The following is a 20,631-nucleotide window of genomic DNA, read 5'->3' on the forward strand; positions in this document are numbered from 1 at the left end:
GAAGAATCTGTGTAGTGTTGAAAATTCCTGTTTCTCAAAAGTGTGTTAGAACTCATGGATAAAAGCCATCTGGGCTTGGTTTTTACCGCTTGGGTAGGAAAACCTAATTGCTCATCAACTTTCTTTAATTATTTGGTAGTTATGATTTCTCTTTCTCTAGTATCCATTTTTGCTTGAAAAGAATATATTTTCTCTAACTGTTGGTTGCAGTGTTCTCCATTTGTCCACTGGACGGAGCTTGTCGATTTGGGCAAGTACGAGGCCTCAAACTGTCCAGGTCAGATCCTGATCAACTACAATCACCCATTTTTGTTATCAACTTCCTGGTCTTCTTGCCTGGATCCCCAATACTTAGCCATTGTCTGCTTCTCAGGATTTCCCATTCCACCCTGATACCTGAGCTCACCTTTGCAGGGCACTGATACCCCCAGGTGTCTGGCTCAGCATCTGACCGTCCTGCATCACTAACATGACAATCTAGGCCTCACCATGCTCTCCCTGCTGTGGCCTCAGGCTGGGGTGGCTATTTTCTCTTAGTGGTGCCAGATGGGACTCCAAGAATTATGAAACCCAAGAAAAATCAGCATAAAATCTTTCAGAAAATAAATGTGATTAGGAAATTTATTTTAAAAAACAACTTCAGGCCAAGTGCACTGGTGCACACCTGTAATCCCAGTGACTCAGGAGACTGAGGCAGGAGGATTGCAAGTTCAAAGCCAGTCTCAGCAATTTAATGAGGCTTTTAGCAACTCAGCAAGTCTCTGTCTCTAACAAAATATAAAAAAAGGGCTGGGAATGTGCCTTGGTGGTTCAGCAACCCTGGGTTCAATCTCCAGTACCAAAAAACAAAACAAAACAAAAACAAACTCAGAGTTATTAAAATAATAATGACACAAATGGGAGCCACTTACGCAGGGGGACTGTCGCCACAATACTTTCCAATCCTTTTGGCATCATTGACTTCTCCACCATTAAACACAGCCACATAATCATATCGGCAGTAGTTATCTCGCTCCACATCAAACTTTTCAAACTTTAATTCTATAAGCTTTAGAGAAAGCACAACATTAGGAGTGTCAAAAATAGCACTGTTGAATAATCTCAAGTGAAAATTTTCCATTTCCCAGATCTGTAGAATACCATGATTTTTCTTTGTTTAAAAAAAAAAAAGCATTGATTCTGTTTCAATAATTCTTGTATCAAGATGGGGTTGGTTTTAGCTCAATGGTAGAGCACTTGCTTAGCATGTGTGAGGCACTGGGTTTGATTCTCAGCACCACATATAAATAAATAAAATAAAGGTCCGTCGACAACTAAAAAAATTTTTTTAAATACTAATAATTCTTATCCCAATGTTTGTTATTGAGTCAACAAAACTATGGCATTTTTTTTTGCTTTCATTGTTAATCATAATAAATGATAATCTCAAACCCTAATCAACCCTGGTCTCAGGAGCTCTGTTTACAGAAGTCTGCCACATTAACTCCAATAACACAAAGCTACAGTCGCTTCTGGAGATGTATTCTATAGCACGATAACTACAGTTAACAAACATGTGGTATATCTGAAAATTTCAAGAGTGGATCTTAAATGTTCTCACCACATACCCACAAACACATGAGCACGCCAGCAAGGATAACTATGTGAGATGATAGGTATGTTAATTAGCCTCATGTGGTAAACATTTCACAATGCACACATTTATCAAAACATCATGCTTTATACAGTAAATATACACATCTTTTATTCATCAACTATACCTCAATAAATCTGGGGGTAGGGAGAGAAAACTGAGAAAAATAAAGACTGGATAATTGGGTGTGTGTCAGAGTGGGAAGACTATATTCTAATTGAATTCATTCTTCTCTGAAAGAAAACCAACAAAATCAGAAGTATTATCTGGTATATGTCACCTGCATCAGAGCATGGCAGGGTGTGTCTGTTGGCAGGGGCATGAGCAGATAGAGCTGTTCTTTTGAGGGAAGGAGACAGACGCATGTTCTTTCACATGTAAAGGAGTCAAATGTTTAGGATCAGAGATTCAGGGAAGCGGAATGTCTTTCTGGAAAGGTGAGTGTGTGGAGCGCAGCCTACCGAAGATGTGACAGGTCTTTGAAGAGGTTGCATAAAAGCATCGATGCACAGAGTCATTAGGATTCTAAAATGTTTCTTGGTTATTTTGCTCTAGCACCAAGAATAGTGTTAAATTATTCAAGTGGATGGGAAATTTCCATTAGGTAATCAATCATTCCCGACAAGCAGATTCTTTAAGAGCACCTCCAACGTGTGAATCCCAGGAAATCTCATGGAATTCACTGACACCATGGACCTCAGACAGCAGTGTCCACTTTTGCTGAGCAGCAGGTGGATAGCAACCCTGTCCATCAACCTCTGGAAAGATAGTGGAAATTAATTCCTACTAATGGGCAATAATTCCTATTTGATAAAGACGACGAGTGAAGATGATAATATCACAAATGCACACAAAGGTAAATTTTAGCTTGGAATATAATTGCCATGCACTTACAAATTTACCTACCTGTAAAGAAGTATTCATCCATGGTGGGAGAATAATGGTTTATTTTAATTGTATTATGATATTTCCTAGGGGTCAAGCGATTTCTCACCAGCAACTATGCTTTCCATTTAAAAATTAGCTCAGTTTTCTTTACTTAGAAATTAGTCATATAAAAACTTATGGACAGAAGATTTAAAATAAGTAAATAAGTAAGAACATAAGGGAGACAAGCTATGAGAAAAGGTGGAGGCAGAATTTTTTTGCAGTAGAAAAATTCCACAAACTTGCATAAAAATTATTTAGGATTTAATTTTCCCACTATATTTTTGTCTTTTGGACAGAGCTGCCAGTGGTTTCAAATGCTACAATGATGATGGAAAACTCACCAGCTGAAGCCAAAAGTCACATTAACAAAACTCAAACTCAGACGTTAAATCATCACGGAAGAGAGATGTTGAATTGTAATCTTCAAGTTAATTAAGTTGAAATATTTGGTCAGATTTACAAATGTCACAGAGAAAAGAGTGACCAATGTAATTTCAAGAATTACATAATGGTTTAAATGTTTCAGAAATGTAATTTTAAATGTTATTTTAAACTGTAAAACATTTCAGATGGACTTTGAGACTCTTCCATTATCAAATAAATGACTGTGTTTTTCTTCTAAAAAATAAAACTGAGTTTGGGGATTATGATTAAAATGTGTATGTGTATGTTTATGTGTGTATTTGTGTGTGTGTATATGTGTGTGTGCTGAAATCAAAGACTTGCAATGGTATACTGGCCTGAATAGTTGTCCATTTTAAAAATAAATATATGGCAAATAATATGTATACAAGTTACATGAAAGATCAGTTTAGAAAAGTTATTTTTTTAAAAAAAAATCACAAAGCTGAGCTCATTGTGCCTGGATTAGAGGATATATAATAATGCTTTTTTTAAAAGTTATTGATGGACCTTTATTTTATTCATTTATTTATATGTGGTGCTGAGAATTGAACCCAGTGCCTCACACATGCTAGGCAAGCACTCTACCACTGAGCTACTATAATACCAACTCTACCACCCAGCCCTATGATAGTGTTTATAATAATAATAATCTTTACCAAGTTAGTTTTAAAATTTTACAAACAAATTTTCATCTATTCCTGCGCCAGGTTCTGCCCTATAATTAATATCTGAAAGTGGTTCCCAAAAAGGACAAAAATTCACATTACCATGAACTAGTAACTACTGGAAAACCACACCTTCTCTATTGATTGTTTTAAAGCAATACCATTTTTGTGCGGAACTTGCACACATTTTATTTTAAATAACACCCAAAACAGCTTAAAGCGGACCAGCCTTCATAGTGGCATATGGTTCTATGAAGAGATGAGATGCCTGGCTTTCTGTGACGCTCACGGACCAGACCGTCTGGCTTGCTTAGTAGGAGGGCCATCAGCAGGGTTTGCCGTGTGAGTGACCAGAGCTCCGAGAGCACATGTTCTGGGGTTTTCTCCTTGCTGCCCCTGCTGCTCACACCACCACGCTCAGAACATCTGCTGCAGGTTTAAACAACCTCAAGTGGGGATGGTCTGGCATTTGCATTTTAATAACTGTTTTGGAAATCATAACTACAGAAATTAAAACCATGACTTTGCAAGTGAAATAGTGCAAAGGAGAATTTTAACCTCCCTCTCCACAGAAAGAAGTACCGGGCCAACAGTACTTATCCTTAGCTCCAAATCAGAGGCTCTTGGGTGGGCTCCTCACATCACCTGGGCAGCTCAAAAATGCACACTTTATTCACATCTTCAAAGAGCCTCACCTGGTTCTTTGGGGCTATGATATGCCACACACAGGTGACTCCTGCAGGGTAATCCCGGTCTGGCCAGTTAGGGGTTTTAAAAGAGCCAGAAGGTCTTTCAAGCCGTCCTCCGCAGTATTGGTCTCCTGAAGTTATTAAATATGGAAAAAAAAAAAAAAAGCAAAACACAAGTTTATATTCTATGGTAGATTACAGCAATACAGCCACGAGGCGATGAGGAATGTGGGGTATCAGGTGACAATACAGTAACCAAGGCAATGGCAGAAGCTCTACAACTTTCTCTTGAAGAAAAAGGTTACAGAGATGATCTGCTGCACACACAGACACACGAGCTGAATGATCTGTGACCTGACAGATCAGCACGAGACGGGGAAGGGATGGAAGCATTTGCTTCTTTTCTTTTTTTTTTTTATTTTTTGGATGAATGAAGAGAAAACATTTGGGCATGTGTACTCATTCAGAAAGCTTCTAGCTCTGGGCTGGGGCTGGGGCTCAGTGGTAGAGCACTTGCCGGAGGCAATGGATTTGACCCTCAGCACACCACATAAAAAATAAATAAAATAAAGGTATTGTGTCCATATACAATTAAAAATATTAAAAAGAAAGAAAGAAAGCTTCTAGCTCAAAAACTCTCCTGAATTCTAAGAACCTTCAAGGTATTGGTTATTTATTAAATGCCCATGGATAAAATTTTAATTAGTTGATATACACAACTATCATTACTAGAAAACTATATGTGCCATATGTGTGTATACATATATATCTTTAATAATCTTCAAGAATAGTTTTTATTTGTAAAATAAAAAAATAAAAAATATAAACACTCAACAATGCAGAGAAAGTAAAAAATTACCCCAAATCCCACCACCTAAACTAACCATAATTAGTATTGACAATCATTATTATTTCAAACATCTGATATATGTAATGTACATGTACAGATAGGTTGGCAGAAACAATTTTAGAAAGTTATTTCAATACAAAATTTAAATTTAATTTCACTTGAATTTAACTAACACATTAAAAACTGAATTGAATCTAAAAGAATTTACATACTTTAATAAATTTTTTTTGACACATATAATCATTCTTTTTTTTTTTCTTGGTGGGATTGAGGATTAAACCTAGGGCCTCGAACATGTTTTGGCACATGCTCTGCCAGCAAGCTCTGTCTCCAACCTGACACAACACAGATAAGCATTCTTAAAACAAATATCTAAATTTAAGAAAAGATATTATAAAATTCAGTTTGGAATGATTCCTAAGGCTTTTAATTACTGGAAAATTTTAAGCATATACAAAATGAATATTTAATGTTAATGACCTCCCACATATCTGTCACTTAAATTCAACAACTGTCATTGTCCCACTATTCCATCTGTATTGGTACCCAATCTCCACCACCTGCTTCCCTGTCTTTATTACTGTCACTTTACACGTTTGAGGAGGTAAATTCCCATAGTTTAAAATGTAGGAATCTTAGTTATACATGTTTGGAAAATAGATGTATTTTTGTAAGCCACACTCCTACGATAATATAGAATTCATTTCTCACGAAAGTTTGGTATCCCTTCCCAAACTGTCAATTCCTCACAACACTTTACTGAAAATTTTTACCTTAATTTTATCAGAGCCCTATTTACATGGAGTCAGGTAGGGAGTGCTCTTCCAGTGGGCCTTCTCCTGCATACCATAATTCACTGCCCGCTGCTACATTAGTGGTTTGTTCCTTTTCATTCTTGAGCGTACTCCATTGTAATGGAAACACGACAATTTTTTCTGTTGATGCTCATTTGGGTTACTTCCAGTTAGGCTACTATAAATGAGGCCACTAAGATTATTTTTGTGGACATGTATTTTCATTTGTCTTGCATAAATACCTAGCAATGCAGCTGCTGGGTTAGGAATAAATATAGATGTTTAGCTTCATAAAAAACTACCAAACCTTCCCCCAGGGGTCTATATCACTTTACACCTCTTCAGGTGAAACACTCTGATTGTTTCACCCACAGGACAGGTAGGTGATGGTATCTCTTTAATTTGCATTTTCCTGATGACTAATGATACAAAGCAATTTTTCAGGTACTTATGGGCCACTTCTATTTCCCTTTGTGAAACGTATGTCCAAGTGTTTTACCCACTTTTATATTTGAGATCTTTATCCTTTTTATTATTGAGTTGTATGAGTTCTTTATATTATTCTGTAGAAGGTCTGTTCACATTTGTAACTGTCTTTCTGTAAGATTATGTTTAATTTGGGGGGGAGGTACTAGGGATTGAATTCAGGGGCCTTGACCATCCCTAGCACTATTTTGTATTTTATTACAGACAGGGTCTCACTGAGTTGCTTAGTGCCTTGATAAATTTCGAGGTTGGCTTTGAACTAGTGATCCTCCTGCCTCACTCGCCTCCCAAGCCATTGAGATTACAGGCGTGTGCCACTGCAACTAGCCTAATTTTAATTTTAATGAAGCTTGCATAATATCTTTTCATCCCTTTATTTTCAATCTATTTGGGTTTTGTATTTTAAGTGCTTTCTCATAGACAACATAGAGTTGGGTCTTGCTTTTGAAACCATTCTAACAATTGGCTGTCTTCTAACTAGAGTATCTAATCCTTTATATTTAATGTCCTGATCATTGTGCTTGGATTAAGCATGCCACTTCCTATTTGTCTCACCCTCTTTCATTCCAACTGTTCTTCCTTCAGATTTATTTAAGTTATAATAACTTTAGTATTCTATTTTAATCTTTTGGCTTTTAGCTATAACTCTTGCATCTTTAATGAGCATCCTAGAGACTACGATATGTATATTTAACTTACAACAATCTACTTGGAATAATACTGTACTTCTTCATGTACTGTGTGTGTGAGTATATAAGCATAGCTCTGTTTTTCTCTCCAACCTTTAGTTGCAAACATATAACATTATGTGTAATATATTCCATAATACAGTATTAATTTTTTTTTGTTTTGAACACATACACATGAAGAAATGAAAAGAAAATAATGCACAGCCTTTTATATGAACCATTTCCGAGAACTTTCATGCCTTCCATTACCTTCCGGGTACCCTGTGGGGTCATTTTTCCAACCTGGAGAACTCCCTTCACTATTTCTCATGACATGAATATAAAATGTCTTTCAGATATTTATCGTGTTTATCTACAAACGCTTCTGTTTCACTTTCATTGCTGAAGACGAGCCATTGAATCTGAGTTGACAGTTTTATTCCAGCCCTTCAGGAATGTGGTGACACTGCTTTCAGGCCTCCTTTGTTTCTGACTAGGAGAAAGCCTAGGTGCAGCAGCACACACCTGTAATCCCAGAGATTTAGGAGGCTAAGGCAGGAGGTCCACAAGTTCAAGGCCACCCTGGGCAATTTAGCAAGGCTAGGCCTCAGAAGAAAGAGAGCCACCATTCACATGGTTGTTTCTGTATATCTTTTGGCTTTCTATGATTGAGATTTTATATTTAGATTTCTGCAATTTGATTATGATGTGACTAGGCATGGCTTCATTTTCATTGATCCCATTTAGGCTTTGTTGACCTTCTTGGCTCTATGAATTGTTGTTCTTTGCTACATTTAGTTAGAAAGAAATCATTATTTCTTCAGCTTTTTCCTGCAGTATGATCACTTCTCCTGGGACAAAAATAACAGATATTTTGGACGCTTGATATGGTTTTTGAGGCTTTTTCTTCCATCTTTTTCCTCCTGGTTCCTCAGCGTAGATATCTTCATTTAAACTCACTGACTCTTTTTCTGCCATTTGTAACCTACTTGTTGGCCCATCAGGTAAAATTTAGAATGTCAGATTCTATATCTTCTAGCTCTAGAATTATCACTTTATTCTTTTTTTTTTTTTTTTTACAATTTCTGTTTCTGTTTATTTATTCTACATATGTTTCCCTTTAAGTCCTGAAACAAATTTATAATAGCTCTTTCAAGTGCTTATTTGCTACTGGCAACATCTGAGTCATCTTGGGTCCTTTTATTGACTGATCTTTTTTTCCCTGAATCTGCACTCATTTTTCCTATTCATTACATGATTAGGTGGTGGACATTATCAATGATATATTACAATCAAGATTCTGTGCTGTTTCTATGAAAAGCAGTTTTTGCTGCAGCAAGTATTTAACTTGGCTGGAGACAAACTCAAGATCTGTCTTTCTGACGGTGGAAGGCAGTAGTGATCTCTGTTCAGCTCTTGTCTTCCACTTCCGTGCAAGGCCAACTGGGTTCTCTCTTACATGGGAGAGCTGAGCTGTCAATTTTATACATATATTTCATTATCTCCTGCAGTGCCCTCTTAGGATCTTCTCCCTGGAGTTCTGACTGCTGTGAGCCCTTGATCTGACCCTCTGACACTCAAGTCCATGCTGTCGCACTGCAGTTCAAACTTAGAGCAGACCCGGGAGTGCCCTCAGGTGAAAGGCTGAAAATTTATTAAAGCTTACCTGCCACAGGTATTCTTTAGGATTTTACCCTTGGAAGTTCCACCCGTACTGACATGAAAATATCCCAAGACACAGAATTAAGTAAAATAATACGAATAGATGATCTCCCTATATTCTTAAAAGGCTGTTGTAAAAGGACACAAACATAAACACATGGAAAGAGATGGAAACCATTGGCAGGGCTCCTTCTAGAAGGGGCTACGTGGGGGTCAAGGAGTGTGCTTGTGCCTCTGTTTGTGAACAGAGAGGTCAGCTTCATGTTTTACTCCACGAATTTCTATACTGGAATTTTTACAAGAATGTATTCATTTAAGAAGATTTTTTTTAATGCCATCTTGATGGTTTAGTGGCATTCCTTAGCTCTCTGTTTGAGCTGCTCTTAAACTTTAGATAAAGAATAGACATTTATGAAGTGCCAAGAACGGCGCCTGACCCACGCAGCATGCAGTCAAGGTGAGCTGCCCTTACTGTCGTCATGGCCACAGGGTAGAAACCGTACCTCTTTCATTTGGTTCAGCAGCAGAGAACATGGCCATGAAGCCATTGCCGGCGGTGTTGGCATCAGAGATCATCTGCACCATCATCTTGTTGCCGCTGGACACTAGGGCTCCAGGTCGGAAGGTGCCGCAGAAGCGCCCAATGCGCTGGCCGTTGGCGTGGCCATTGTACACGTCCACGAAGTCATAGCGGCACAGGTTGTCACTCTCGAGGTCTATGAATCGGAAATTAAGGACAACGACTTTTCCCTCTGGAACCTGTGGAGAAGAAGGGCCAAATGGAAAACTGTCATGAAAAAAGAGTCTGAGGCCTTGGCAAGTACCCAAGCCCAGAGTGGACAGATAGCAGCATAATTCCAGGCTGCGATGCTACACAGTGGCAGGGTACCTGCCCTGCATGCCCACTGAAGTCCCCAAGAGGATGCTTTTTCTTCTCTCAAATCTGAAGTAAACCAGGGAAAATTTTCTAGCATACAGCATTCTTAATAAAACATGAGTACTTTATTTTTTGGCAATTTCAATAATTACCAGGGTGTACAATCTTATACTTTTAGCAATTTGTTAAATTACTGGCTCAGTCTTATTGATAAGTCATTGCTTACAAAGAATATCCCTTCTGATGGACCCCAGTACGTACTGAAATATTCTAGAATACCATGGCACCCAGACAATCTGCTTGGCAAAGAAGCATCTGAAACAGCACTTCTTACATTTGTACTGATTGAATTAACTGAGTAATAACAGAATCATGCCTTCTTCAAGTAAGTTTTATGAAATTTTATTTATTTTCCAGGTGAAAATTTTACACATGAGGTAGACTTGAAATACAATGCACTAGTGACTACAAAGATAACCTTTCACTTTCTCATCAGCTTTTCTTCACTATAATGACCCCCACGTAATTCTTGTGATACATCCTTCTTCGTTCTCTAAGTAGAAAAAGAAGACTACAAAAAGGATATAAATAGGGGCTGGGGATGTGGCTCAAACGGTAACGCACTCGCCTGGCATGCATGGGGTACTGGGTTCGATCCTCAGCACCGCATAAAAATAAAATAAAGATGTTGTGTTCACCGAAAACTAAAAAATAAATGCTAAAAAATTCTCTCTCTCTCTAAAAAAAAAAAAAAATATATATATATATATATATATATATATATATATATATATATAAATACCAAAATAAATAGCTACAGAAGCATTTGGTAGGATTCTCAAGTTATGGAAGTCCCATCCCTTCCCAGGTCACACCATTTTGTAATGTCTTCCTTCCCATTGCTCAATTATAAAGTCTTGATCACATTTGTTTGACCCTTTCAATTAGATGACGTCTCCACTGGATAGTGTAAGATTTTGGTTCTGTAGAAACTTGCTTATGACATAACAAAGAGCAGCAGCTAAACACACACACACACACACAAAACCCAAACTGATTGGTTTATATTCATCTAAAGTAACAGAGACTTAAGGGTAAAGAGATACTGTTAACATTAGCACAGCTTCCTTATGTCCTGGAGTCCAGTGCCAGGAATTTGTTTTTTTCTAAATAACAGGAAGTGTTTCCAGCACTATTTGCTTTCTCTCTTTCTCTCACACACACTTACACATCACATACACACAAACACACACACACCATGGTGCAAACTGTATCTAAGTAATAAAATGCTTTGCCATGATTTATTTTAATAGCTAAAAGCTTATCTTAATGATGCAAATATCAGAAGCTCCAAAGCTACCACCTAGAAGCTGACAGCAGAAAAGCACCTGATTTGTATACAGAGCTCCCTGCGGCAGGTCCCTAGTTTGCTGTTGCTGTTGTTTTGCGTGTAACCTCTACCCCGTGACCTGAAATCTATCAAAAGGTGATGCCACATCAAAAAGCTTAAATATCAGAAAGTTCCCTAGGCATCACTGAAAAAAAAAAATGCCGGCCATGAAAAAAAAAATCCAATCTGTTTCATTGTTGCATGAATAAAAGTAGTGGTGTAGATGTACAGAGGGCAGCTGGCAGCTGGCAGCTAGGGAGCATGAAGAAATCTCCCCAGTAACTGGGCATAGGAAAGGGAAGAGGGCAAGGAACAGGTAGAGCCTGGGGACACTGCGGAGTCCTCAGCTCTGTGAGATGAGGCAGAGCCACATCAGAGACTGAGCCCCAGAGGGTGCTACCTGCCAGGCAGAGATGCCCGCCCAGCTCAGGAGGCAGAAAGGGTGGCCTGAGGCTGGGCTGAGTGGGGAGGGAGGTGAACACCCAGGAAGACAAGAGGGCTCAGTGCGGGGGGGGGGGGGGGGTGGTTAGCAACCAGAGGTGGCTGCTGACTTTCACAGGCTGCTTGGGTATCATGGAAGGGATGAAGCCTGATAAGAGAAGGACTGACAGAAGGGCGGGGTGGGGGGATCTGCGATGGGAGTTTGCTGCTATCTCGAAGAACACAGAGACAGGAGGGAAGGGGGAAGGAGAGGTGGGGACAGGCTCCCCAGGACCTGCAGTAGGATGAGCTCAGGAGAGTGAGAGGAACTCAGAAGCCAGAGGGGAGGACTCTGGGAGACTCTGGAGCAGGCTCAGGACTGGAGGAGTGGCAGGGGCAGAAGCAAGGTCGGCTGGGCCCCCAGGCCTGGATGGGGAAGCAGGCAGGCAGGGTGGTGGGTGAGGGGGTGAGAGCATATGGTTTTTTTTTTTTTTTTTTTTTCCTGACTGCTTTTGTTTTCTTGGTGAAAAGGAAAATAAGGTCATCAGCAGCAAGTACAGATGGCAGAGAGCCTGCGGGAGTTTGGGACCAGAGGAGAAGGCATGGGAAAGAAAGGCAGCAAAAATAAAATAAAAACAGGCTGGGGATGTGACTCAGTGGTTAAGGGCCCCTGAGTTCAATCCCTGGTACATTAAAAAAAAAAAAAAAAAAAAAAAAAGGAAGAGGAGGAGGGGGGAAAGGGGAGGAGGAAGGAGAGGGAGGAGGGGGAGGGGGAAGGGGAGGGTAAAGGGGAGGGGGAGTGGGAGGAAAGGCAGCAGCTGAGCAGCTAGCACCCTCTGAAGTCAAGGTACTGATGAAACTGAGACCCATTACCAGGAGGGGACAGGTGTTGTTAGTCCCTCTCCCACATTCAGCCGCCTGGGTGGAGATGCAGGGCAGGTGGAGAGTTGGATTTAAACTATGGAGGGGGGAGAGGAAAAGAAGGGAGGAGCAGGAAGGTAGAGGATGTAGCCAAGGAGTGACCATCATTAAGGTGGACTGTGGAATCTGTCAGGCACAGAAAAGAACCTAGACTGTTGGGAGGTGAGGATAAAATGGCAGTGTAAGTGGGAGGCTAAGGAGAGATGGAGGGAGGGGGACCCAAGAGGATCACCCACAGATACTGAAATCACAACCAATTACAAAAGGAAGAGTGTGGAAGGCAGTGACTGTAAACCAGGAGCTGACGTTGGTAAGAATGAGGAGGACTGTCCCTGGGCCTTTAGAAGATTACAGGGCAGGCACAGGGCCGCAGGGTCTGTTCCACTGGTAAGTTCTCCATTTTTAGATGGTGCTCAGGTGTTTTAGTCAGCTTTTGCTTCTCTGGGAACAACAATGTACTGGAGGAAAAGTTTATTTGGGGCTCACAGTTTCAGAGGCTCAGTCCATGGTCAGTTGGGTTAGTTGCTCTGGGTTCAGGTGGGGCAGAACATCATGGCGGAAGGGCATGGCAGAGGACATGACAGCCAGGAAGAGAGGGAGAGAGCTTCACTCGCCAAACCCCAAAGGGACACCCCCAGTGACCCACCTCCTCCAGCGACACACTACCTGTCTACAGTTAGCATCCAATTAATCCATATTAGTGGATTAACCCACAGATTAGGTGATAGCTCTTATAATCATTTTACTTTTTAATGTCCTTACATTGACCCTCACGTGAGCTTTTGGTGCACACCTCATATCTAAGTCATAACATCAGGGAACACTGCTGATTCTGTCTTGTAGTCGGGTGCTGTAAAGGACCACAGGCCTTTCTTCCAACAGGATGAATTACTCATTCCCAGAGTTCTTTATCTGCTCTCATTTCAATGAAGAGTTGAGGTTCTTCTAGAAATGAGGCACAGGTTATGTTCAGCAATAGAAACTGGGTTACCTCACTGCAATTCTGCACAAATGTTGATCCCAACAACCCTGACAAACGTTGCTCTGTAACACAGCAGAGGTGATCTGCACCACTATGGGTCTACTACAGTAACCAGAGATGCCATCGTGGATTCAAGGCCAAAGAGAAATTATATTATAAATGGAAAGACACACTGCTGTGAACCTTTTCAATATAATACAATGTCTGCTCTTCATTTTCTATATGAGCAGTGAAGGTTCATTTTTATAGGAGCGTCAAACTGCATCTAAAGTCCTGTTGGCAAACTTTGATGAGAGTTCCTGATTGCCATTTGAAAGGACTCTGGAAAGCTTGTTCTTGAAGACAAACCTTCCACTTGACAAAGTCAATCTATATTCTTGATTTTTTTCTTTGATAAGGATATTTTTTAAAATACAGGAAGATACATTAAATTATGTTCACAAGTACCCAAATACCAACCATCCAGAATTGACTTCTGTTAAATTATTGTCAACTCATTTTTAGTCTCCTTTAATAAAAATGAATAAAAACATTTAGGATAAAAATGACTTGTCCTTTGTCCTCATCCCAGGCCTCATTCCTTCCTCCTTTCTCAGAGCAACCACTGTCCCCAACTCACTGGGTGTCCTTCCCTGCCATTCAAAACATTCGATACACATGGATATGTGTCGATGCATAGTATACAGTTGTGTTTTTCAATGTTTTAAAAATTTATGAAAATAGCTGTCCACAGTGTTCTACAACCTGAGCATCTTTGAATTTTCTGGAGATGAGAAAGAAGAGAAAAGGGGAAAGATAAAAATTAAAATTAAAAGACACAGGACTTTCACAAGCTATTCCTTTGACCAGGAACATATGCCCACTTCTGCCCTTCTCTCACTCATGCTTAGGGTCTCAGGTCCAGGATCATGCCTTCCTGGAGACATTCCCAGATGCCCCCCAAGGATGGGCTCTGCCCAGTTGTCAGCCCATCCGCCAGGCTCTGAGCCTGGGAAAGCTCAGCCCACTTACTCACTGTGATGAAGATGGAGCCCCAAGAGGCAAAGACCCCTCCTGCCTCGCTCAAAGTGGCACCCCTAGCCCTGGCAGAGCTCATGGTCCCAAGAAGATTCAACATCAGAAGCACTTGTTAAACAAATGACTCTGCCAGGTACTAAGTGAAACACAGCTTCTTTGTACAAATCATGGACAGGTCCCTCCCCACCAATTCCCTGCTCCCTCTTTACATTTCCTGCCCTGCCTGCGGCACAGCGCCAGGAGACCACTCTCCTTTCTAAGTCAGTCTTCACAAAACCAAGACACCTATCTTTTTGGAAACTTTATATTTCAAATCTTCTGTAACTGCTAACACTCAGCACAAAAACTCAGTGAGCACGCTTTTTTGATGGCAATTAGATGAAGCTACTATTTAGGGAGTTTGTATTGACTAGGGGATTCATTATCTGCCTGTAGGAAAACAACCCTCTGTCCTGTGCTTGTTCCTATCAGCAGCTGGCTCATGTAGGCCAAAGCCTAGCTCTGCAGCCATGACCTCACCTTACCCGCAGCTCCTGGGACGTCCTTACAGTCACAGGCGAAGGTGCCAAGTCTGTCCATGCTAGGGTTCCTGCCAGCAAACACAGGAACTGCATTTTAAGCTGATGGTTTGCATTTCCAGGACACTAAGAGCTAAATGCAAGTATGAGGCTAGCTTCATTTTGTGGAGGAGTCCATTGCTGCAGAAATGAGAGGGTTCCATGTATCTGTAGCTTTTCTTCTCCCCAACATGTTAGTTACTACTTTGAGCAAAAAGATCTGTTTTTGCAGCATATCTCATTTTTTTAAAAATCATTGTTTTTATCTTCTAAGATTTCCCTTTTCTACAAACAGACCTTTGCTAACTGATGTTCTAAAATGCAGAACATTTTAGTTTATTTGCAAAAAGCCCAAGAGGCACCCAAGCTCAGGGTCACCTTGCACACATCGCCCCAAAGGTAAGCCAGAAAAATTTATGTGAAAATTATGTATAAATATTTGGCTCTCTTCCAAGAGGAGGATAACTCAGAAGCTTACAAGGCGTTATTCATGTGGACATTTCAATACTACCCTTTTTAAGAGAAAGTCTGTACATGTTTAGAAAACAAAACATGTAATTAGTGGAAATAACACATGATATTATGAGCCAGGTGTGGGGGTGCACACCTGTAATCCCAGCAACTTGGAAGGCTGAGACAGGAGGATTTCAAGTTCAGGCCAGCCTCAGCAACTTAGCAGGACCCTGTCATTCATAGATAGATAGATAGATAGATAGATAGATAGATAGATAGATAGATAGATAGATAGATAGATAGATGGAACTGGAAAGGTACCTCAATGGTAAACTGCCCCTGGGTTCAATCCCCAGCATCAAAAAAAAAAAAGAAAGAAACAAAAATGTTATAAGCATTTTCTTTGGTTGTTAGGAATTTCACCCCCCCCCGCCCCAAAATTTTACTAGCTTGATGTCAAGAAGGAGGAAGGGAACCCCATCCACATCAAGTTCAGGCCACATGCCACCGTGGAGATTCAGTCACTGCCCTGCTGAAAACCACCCAAGACTCTCCCACTACACTTGGAACAAGATTCCCATCTTAATTATAATGCTTACACTTGGCAAGATGTGTCTCAGATGCCAGGTATTTTTCTAAGTACTAGACACATAATATTTCATATAACCCATTTCAGCAATCTTATGCAAGTGATATTATTATCAGCCCAGAAACTGAGGTACAGAGAGGTAAAGACCCTGTATGACATGATCCCTATCTCTCATCTTTACCCTTCATACAGTCTGGTCCCTGTGCTTGATACACCCTTCTCCCTCATATTCAAGTGTCTGACTCCACCTCACTGTTGAGATCTCAGCTCAAGGGTTACCTCTTCAGAGGGACCTATTTTGAGCCACTCAGTCACTTATCACACACATCAATAGCCGAGACATTTCTTTCTGATTATTTATCATTCATCTCATCACTGGAATGTAAGCTGCAGAGAGCAGAGTTTTTCCACATCTGGTCCAGTGCTAGACTGTTACAGATGCTCAAAAAATATTCATTGACTGGATCCTTATAATCTTAAAAAAAAAAAAAAAAAGTGGTACAGGCCACACCACCTGCTGCTAGCACATATATTTATATAAGAATGTAAAGTCAAATGTGCAGGGCAAGCATCACTAGCACCCTTCTGGGAAGAAGAAACAGCTCAGAGCAGCCACAATGATTTGCCCACGGCTACCCAGTGAGTTAGTGGCAGAGACCAGGACTTGCACCTGCCTGTGTTTCCTGTGACCTGGCTCTGGCCGAGCCCAAGGAAATGCTCCCAAACCTCATTTCATCTCCTGGCCACACAGAAGCCAGCATTTCCTGGCCTCCTTTGCAGTTAGGCTGAGGCCAGGTGACTGGGTTCTGGCCAGTGGAATGTAGAAGGGAGTGATGTCCTGGCTCCAGGCACAGCGCAAGGAACACCCTGTACATCCTCTGGAGGTCTCTCTTGCTCTAAGGAGAGGAGCTGGTGGAGGAGCAGGAGGGTCCAGGAGACTGCAGACTCCACACAGGGAAGGAGTTTATGATTGAAGGACAGCCCGAAATTGCACAGGACTGTGAAGAAATAGGCATTCACTGTGCTGGCCCCTGAGATTTAGGGGCTTGTCTGTTCAAGAAGCTTTGCACTCTGTTAATTACCCAGACAGTGACATTCCCCCGTTATTCTTACACAGTGTCCCTGAGACAGACAGCTGTCGTCTTTGTTGTTTTTGGTGCTACAAGTTCTATATGAATCAGTGTGCTATACCATCACATCAGTCAGGGAAGTGACAACTTTGCCTGACTGTTGACAGCTTAGAGTACACTTGGCAAGATGAATTCAGTTCAAGGCATCTATCTTTGGAGTGGACACGGACAATTTGGAGCAATCACAAAATTCTGAAAATTTCAGAATCATCAAGATACATGGTGTTCGTCAGTTTTCCCATCACTGTGACAAAGTACCTGAGACAGTTCACTAAAAAAGGAGGAAAGGTTATATGGGCTCTTGTTTTCAGAGGTTTCAGTCCATTGTTGGTTGGCTCTACTGCTTTGGGACCTGTGATGACACATTACATCATGGTGGACAGCACGCGGCAGAGCAAAGCTGGACACCTCAAGGCAACCAGGACACAAAAGAGAGATAGAGGAAGGGGGTAGGGTCTTGACATCCCCATTCAAGGGCACATTCTCAATGACCTAACTTCCTTACAATAGGCCCCATTTCCTAGAGGTTCTAAGACCTCCAGTGGTGACATGGGCTGGGGTCCAAGCCTTCAGCACATGAGCCTTTGGGAGACATTCAAGATCCAAACTCTAGCATACATGCCGTACTTTCAACATCCCTGCCAAAACATTCATCCCTACGCCACCACCATGACCACCCGTGACTCCGCTATCTGGGCCTGGTGAGCTGGCCGAGAGGTACCCAGTCAGTAGCCATAGTGCTTCTTAAACTGAGAAGAGAGATGGGTCTTGACTTGGCTGTGAAATCAACAGAGATAGGCTTCACATAACGCCCCTGCTACAAATGCTGTCCAAGGGTGAAGGGAAAAAAATGTCCTGGAGGAGATAATAGCTGTGGTCCTGCCTTATGGGGCTGCAAGGCCGACTAAACTCAAGTTTGCCAAGAGAAATAGAGGAGCAAAGCAGAACCAGAGTAACAGGAACTCTAAGTGCCGACAGGTAGGATGGGGACATGGGCAACCATGTAAGGGACTACAGCTTAGGTTCTGGAGCACTAAATAAGGGGCATTCCTTTTCACAGGGGCTTCTCTTGTCACTGTCACTAGGACCCCAGGGTGGATATAAGTGATAGCTTTGAGTAAGTTGTGCACTCATCATGCACTTTCTTGAGAACTGGAAATTCACTGCCTAAACCATTAAACGTGATCTTTCTTTTTAGCTGTCTGCAAAGGTTTCCTGCAAAATAAAAGCATGACCAAAGAATCAAACAAAGAGCTGTAGATTTTTAACGAGCAATCAATTAAAAACAAAACAAAACAAAAAAACGCTCCATTGAGAGCTTTCAGTTTCTCTGTTCTCCAGCAGGACAGCCTCCTTTTCCCAGCATGCACTGCATCTACACCAAAGCTGTGCTGTCCCATGATTCCCACCAAACCAGCCAAGCATACCTTGGTGGCTTCATGTGTTTCACCAGCCATGACTCCCAAGGTGGCACTGGTACCTCAAGTGGCAGACAGGAGCAGCAGCATTGATTACAGTCCCTCTGCTACCCAAGACTGGCTGCCCCTGGCAGCTAAGCCTAGGATGTCAGGAAAGGGTGGGGAGAGACTCCATGCTTGCTTATCTTTTGCATTTAACCCCACGTTGGAAAGAGCACTCAGCACTGCATCTGTGCCTGACACGTCTACACGAGACCACCACAGAAGACAGAAGTACAAGGTGAAGCTCTACCAAATGCATCCTGGATTTTTCTAAATCAACTATTAAAGAGTAATGTTTCTGCTGGGTGCAGTGGCACACACCTGTAATCTCAGCGGCTCTGGGGGCTGAGACAGGAGGATCACAAGTTCAAAGCCAGCCTCAGCAAAAGTGAGGTGCTAAGCAACTCAGTGAGATCCTGTCCCTAAATAAAATACAAAATAGGGCTGGGGATGTGGCTCAGGGGTTGAGTTCAATCCCCGGTACAAAAAAAATGAGTAATGTTTCTTTTAAAATAATGAAAAAATCCATGACAAATGGAAAAATCACATGAGACGCCCAAATGGCAAGTACATAGGGGACCTTTCCAGGACAAATGAGGACATATGGCCACCCAGCCTTCGGGCATGGAGGCCTCTCCTCCACTGTTGGAAGCTGCCCCACTGGATCCCAACACCAACACTGAATGAATGAATCACTCCTGAATGAAGGATGGAAGGAGAACAGAAAGGCTTCAACTCCTTTAGAATAACAAGAGTTCAGCGCCCACCAGTCTGCCACTGCAGCCTCCTCAGCCCTGAAGCTCTCCATTGTCTGGAGTATTCTCTACCCCATCTCAAACACACCTGGCCCTTTCCTAACCCACACCTGCATTCCTTGCCTGGAATCTCCCACTGCTGACTCCCAACCCAATTTCAAAGTCAGGGACAAATACACCTACCTTCCCCCAATCCTCGCTCCCAGAGCCCAGACCTGGGGACACCTTATCTCCCCTCTGGCACTTCCAGAGGCCTCATTGCTCTCTCTCTCCCTTGGTGGAGTCCCCAACATCCACAAGTCGCGCAGGTGCCTGCAGTGCATCCTTGGCCTCACAGTGCACTGTGAACCTTGCATGGGCAGGACTGTCCCACTCGGATGCATCTGTGTCTGTGACGTGGCTGGGAGCCAGGCATCCAGAAAGTGCAGGGTAGGCCACCATGGAGAAGGAGAAGTCTCCTATCTTTATTTTGTATATTGTGGTCTCAGATATGTGAACAATTTGGGGATTTTCTATTGTCATTTGCTTATTTGGTCTCCAACTGACAATTATTCATTAAATACCAGCTGCCATCCTAGTAACACACATCAGCTGGGACAAAAAATGAACTCCAGCCGGGCACAGTGATGTACGTCTGTAATCCCAGAGGCTCAGGAGGATTGAAAGTTTGAAGCCAGCCTCAGCAACTTTGTGAGGACCTAAGCAACTTAGCGAGACTCTGTCTCAAAATAAAAAATAAAAAGGGCTGGAGATGTGGCTCAGTGGTTAAGCATCCCTGGTACCAAAAAAAAAAAAAAAAAAAAAAGCTTGCTCATATGCCAGTCCCTCAATCCATGTATACAGGATCATACTTATTTTTTTAAGTTGTAGGTGGGCACAATACCTTTATTTTATTTATTTATATGTTGTACTGAGGATCGAACCCAGGGCCTCACGTGTGCTAGGTGAGTGCTCTGCCACTGAGCCACAACCCCAGCCCAGGATTATAATTTTTTTGAAGTAAGGATACTAATTTCCTTTAGTTGCGTTTCATGACTGCAGATAGGTCATAAAAATCAAAACTAGACAATTTCTCCCCATCTTCCAAAAAAAAAAAAAAATGGAACAAAGTCCTTAAGTCACTTTAGGATATTCTTTCAATTCTCCAAAAGTTGTCAACATGAGTTAATCCAGAACAGGATAAACATGACTTGTAGAGATTTCCAGAGGAAAAAGTGTCCCCACCCTCAACTACTAGTCCCTGTTGTCTGACAGGGATCTTAAGGGCAACAGATATAACAGCCAGAGGAGCCCTGTGC

The 20,631-nt window shown here is 41.7% G+C and overlaps 1 protein-coding gene across 2 annotated transcripts in view; it reads right to left on the reverse strand.

Annotated features, from left to right (window-relative positions):
• The window catches only part of Pcolce2 (procollagen C-endopeptidase enhancer 2), a 58,404-nt gene that overhangs the window by 14,503 nt on the left and 23,270 nt on the right, over nucleotides 1-20,631 (reverse strand). For both annotated transcript variants that reach the window (XM_005328075.5, XM_078043457.1), the window contains 3 exons: nucleotides 9,286-9,541; nucleotides 4,329-4,453; nucleotides 912-1,048 (listed from right to left, as the gene is read on the reverse strand). In XM_005328075.5, the coding sequence (XP_005328132.4) occupies nucleotides 912-1,048; nucleotides 4,329-4,453; nucleotides 9,286-9,541 (518 nt within the window). The remainder of the gene's footprint in view (nucleotides 1-911; nucleotides 1,049-4,328; nucleotides 4,454-9,285; nucleotides 9,542-20,631) is intronic.

Source organism: Ictidomys tridecemlineatus, chromosome 3 (assembly GCF_052094955.1).
Source record: "Ictidomys tridecemlineatus isolate mIctTri1 chromosome 3, mIctTri1.hap1, whole genome shotgun sequence".
Classification (NCBI taxonomy): domain Eukaryota; kingdom Metazoa; phylum Chordata; class Mammalia; order Rodentia; family Sciuridae; genus Ictidomys; species Ictidomys tridecemlineatus.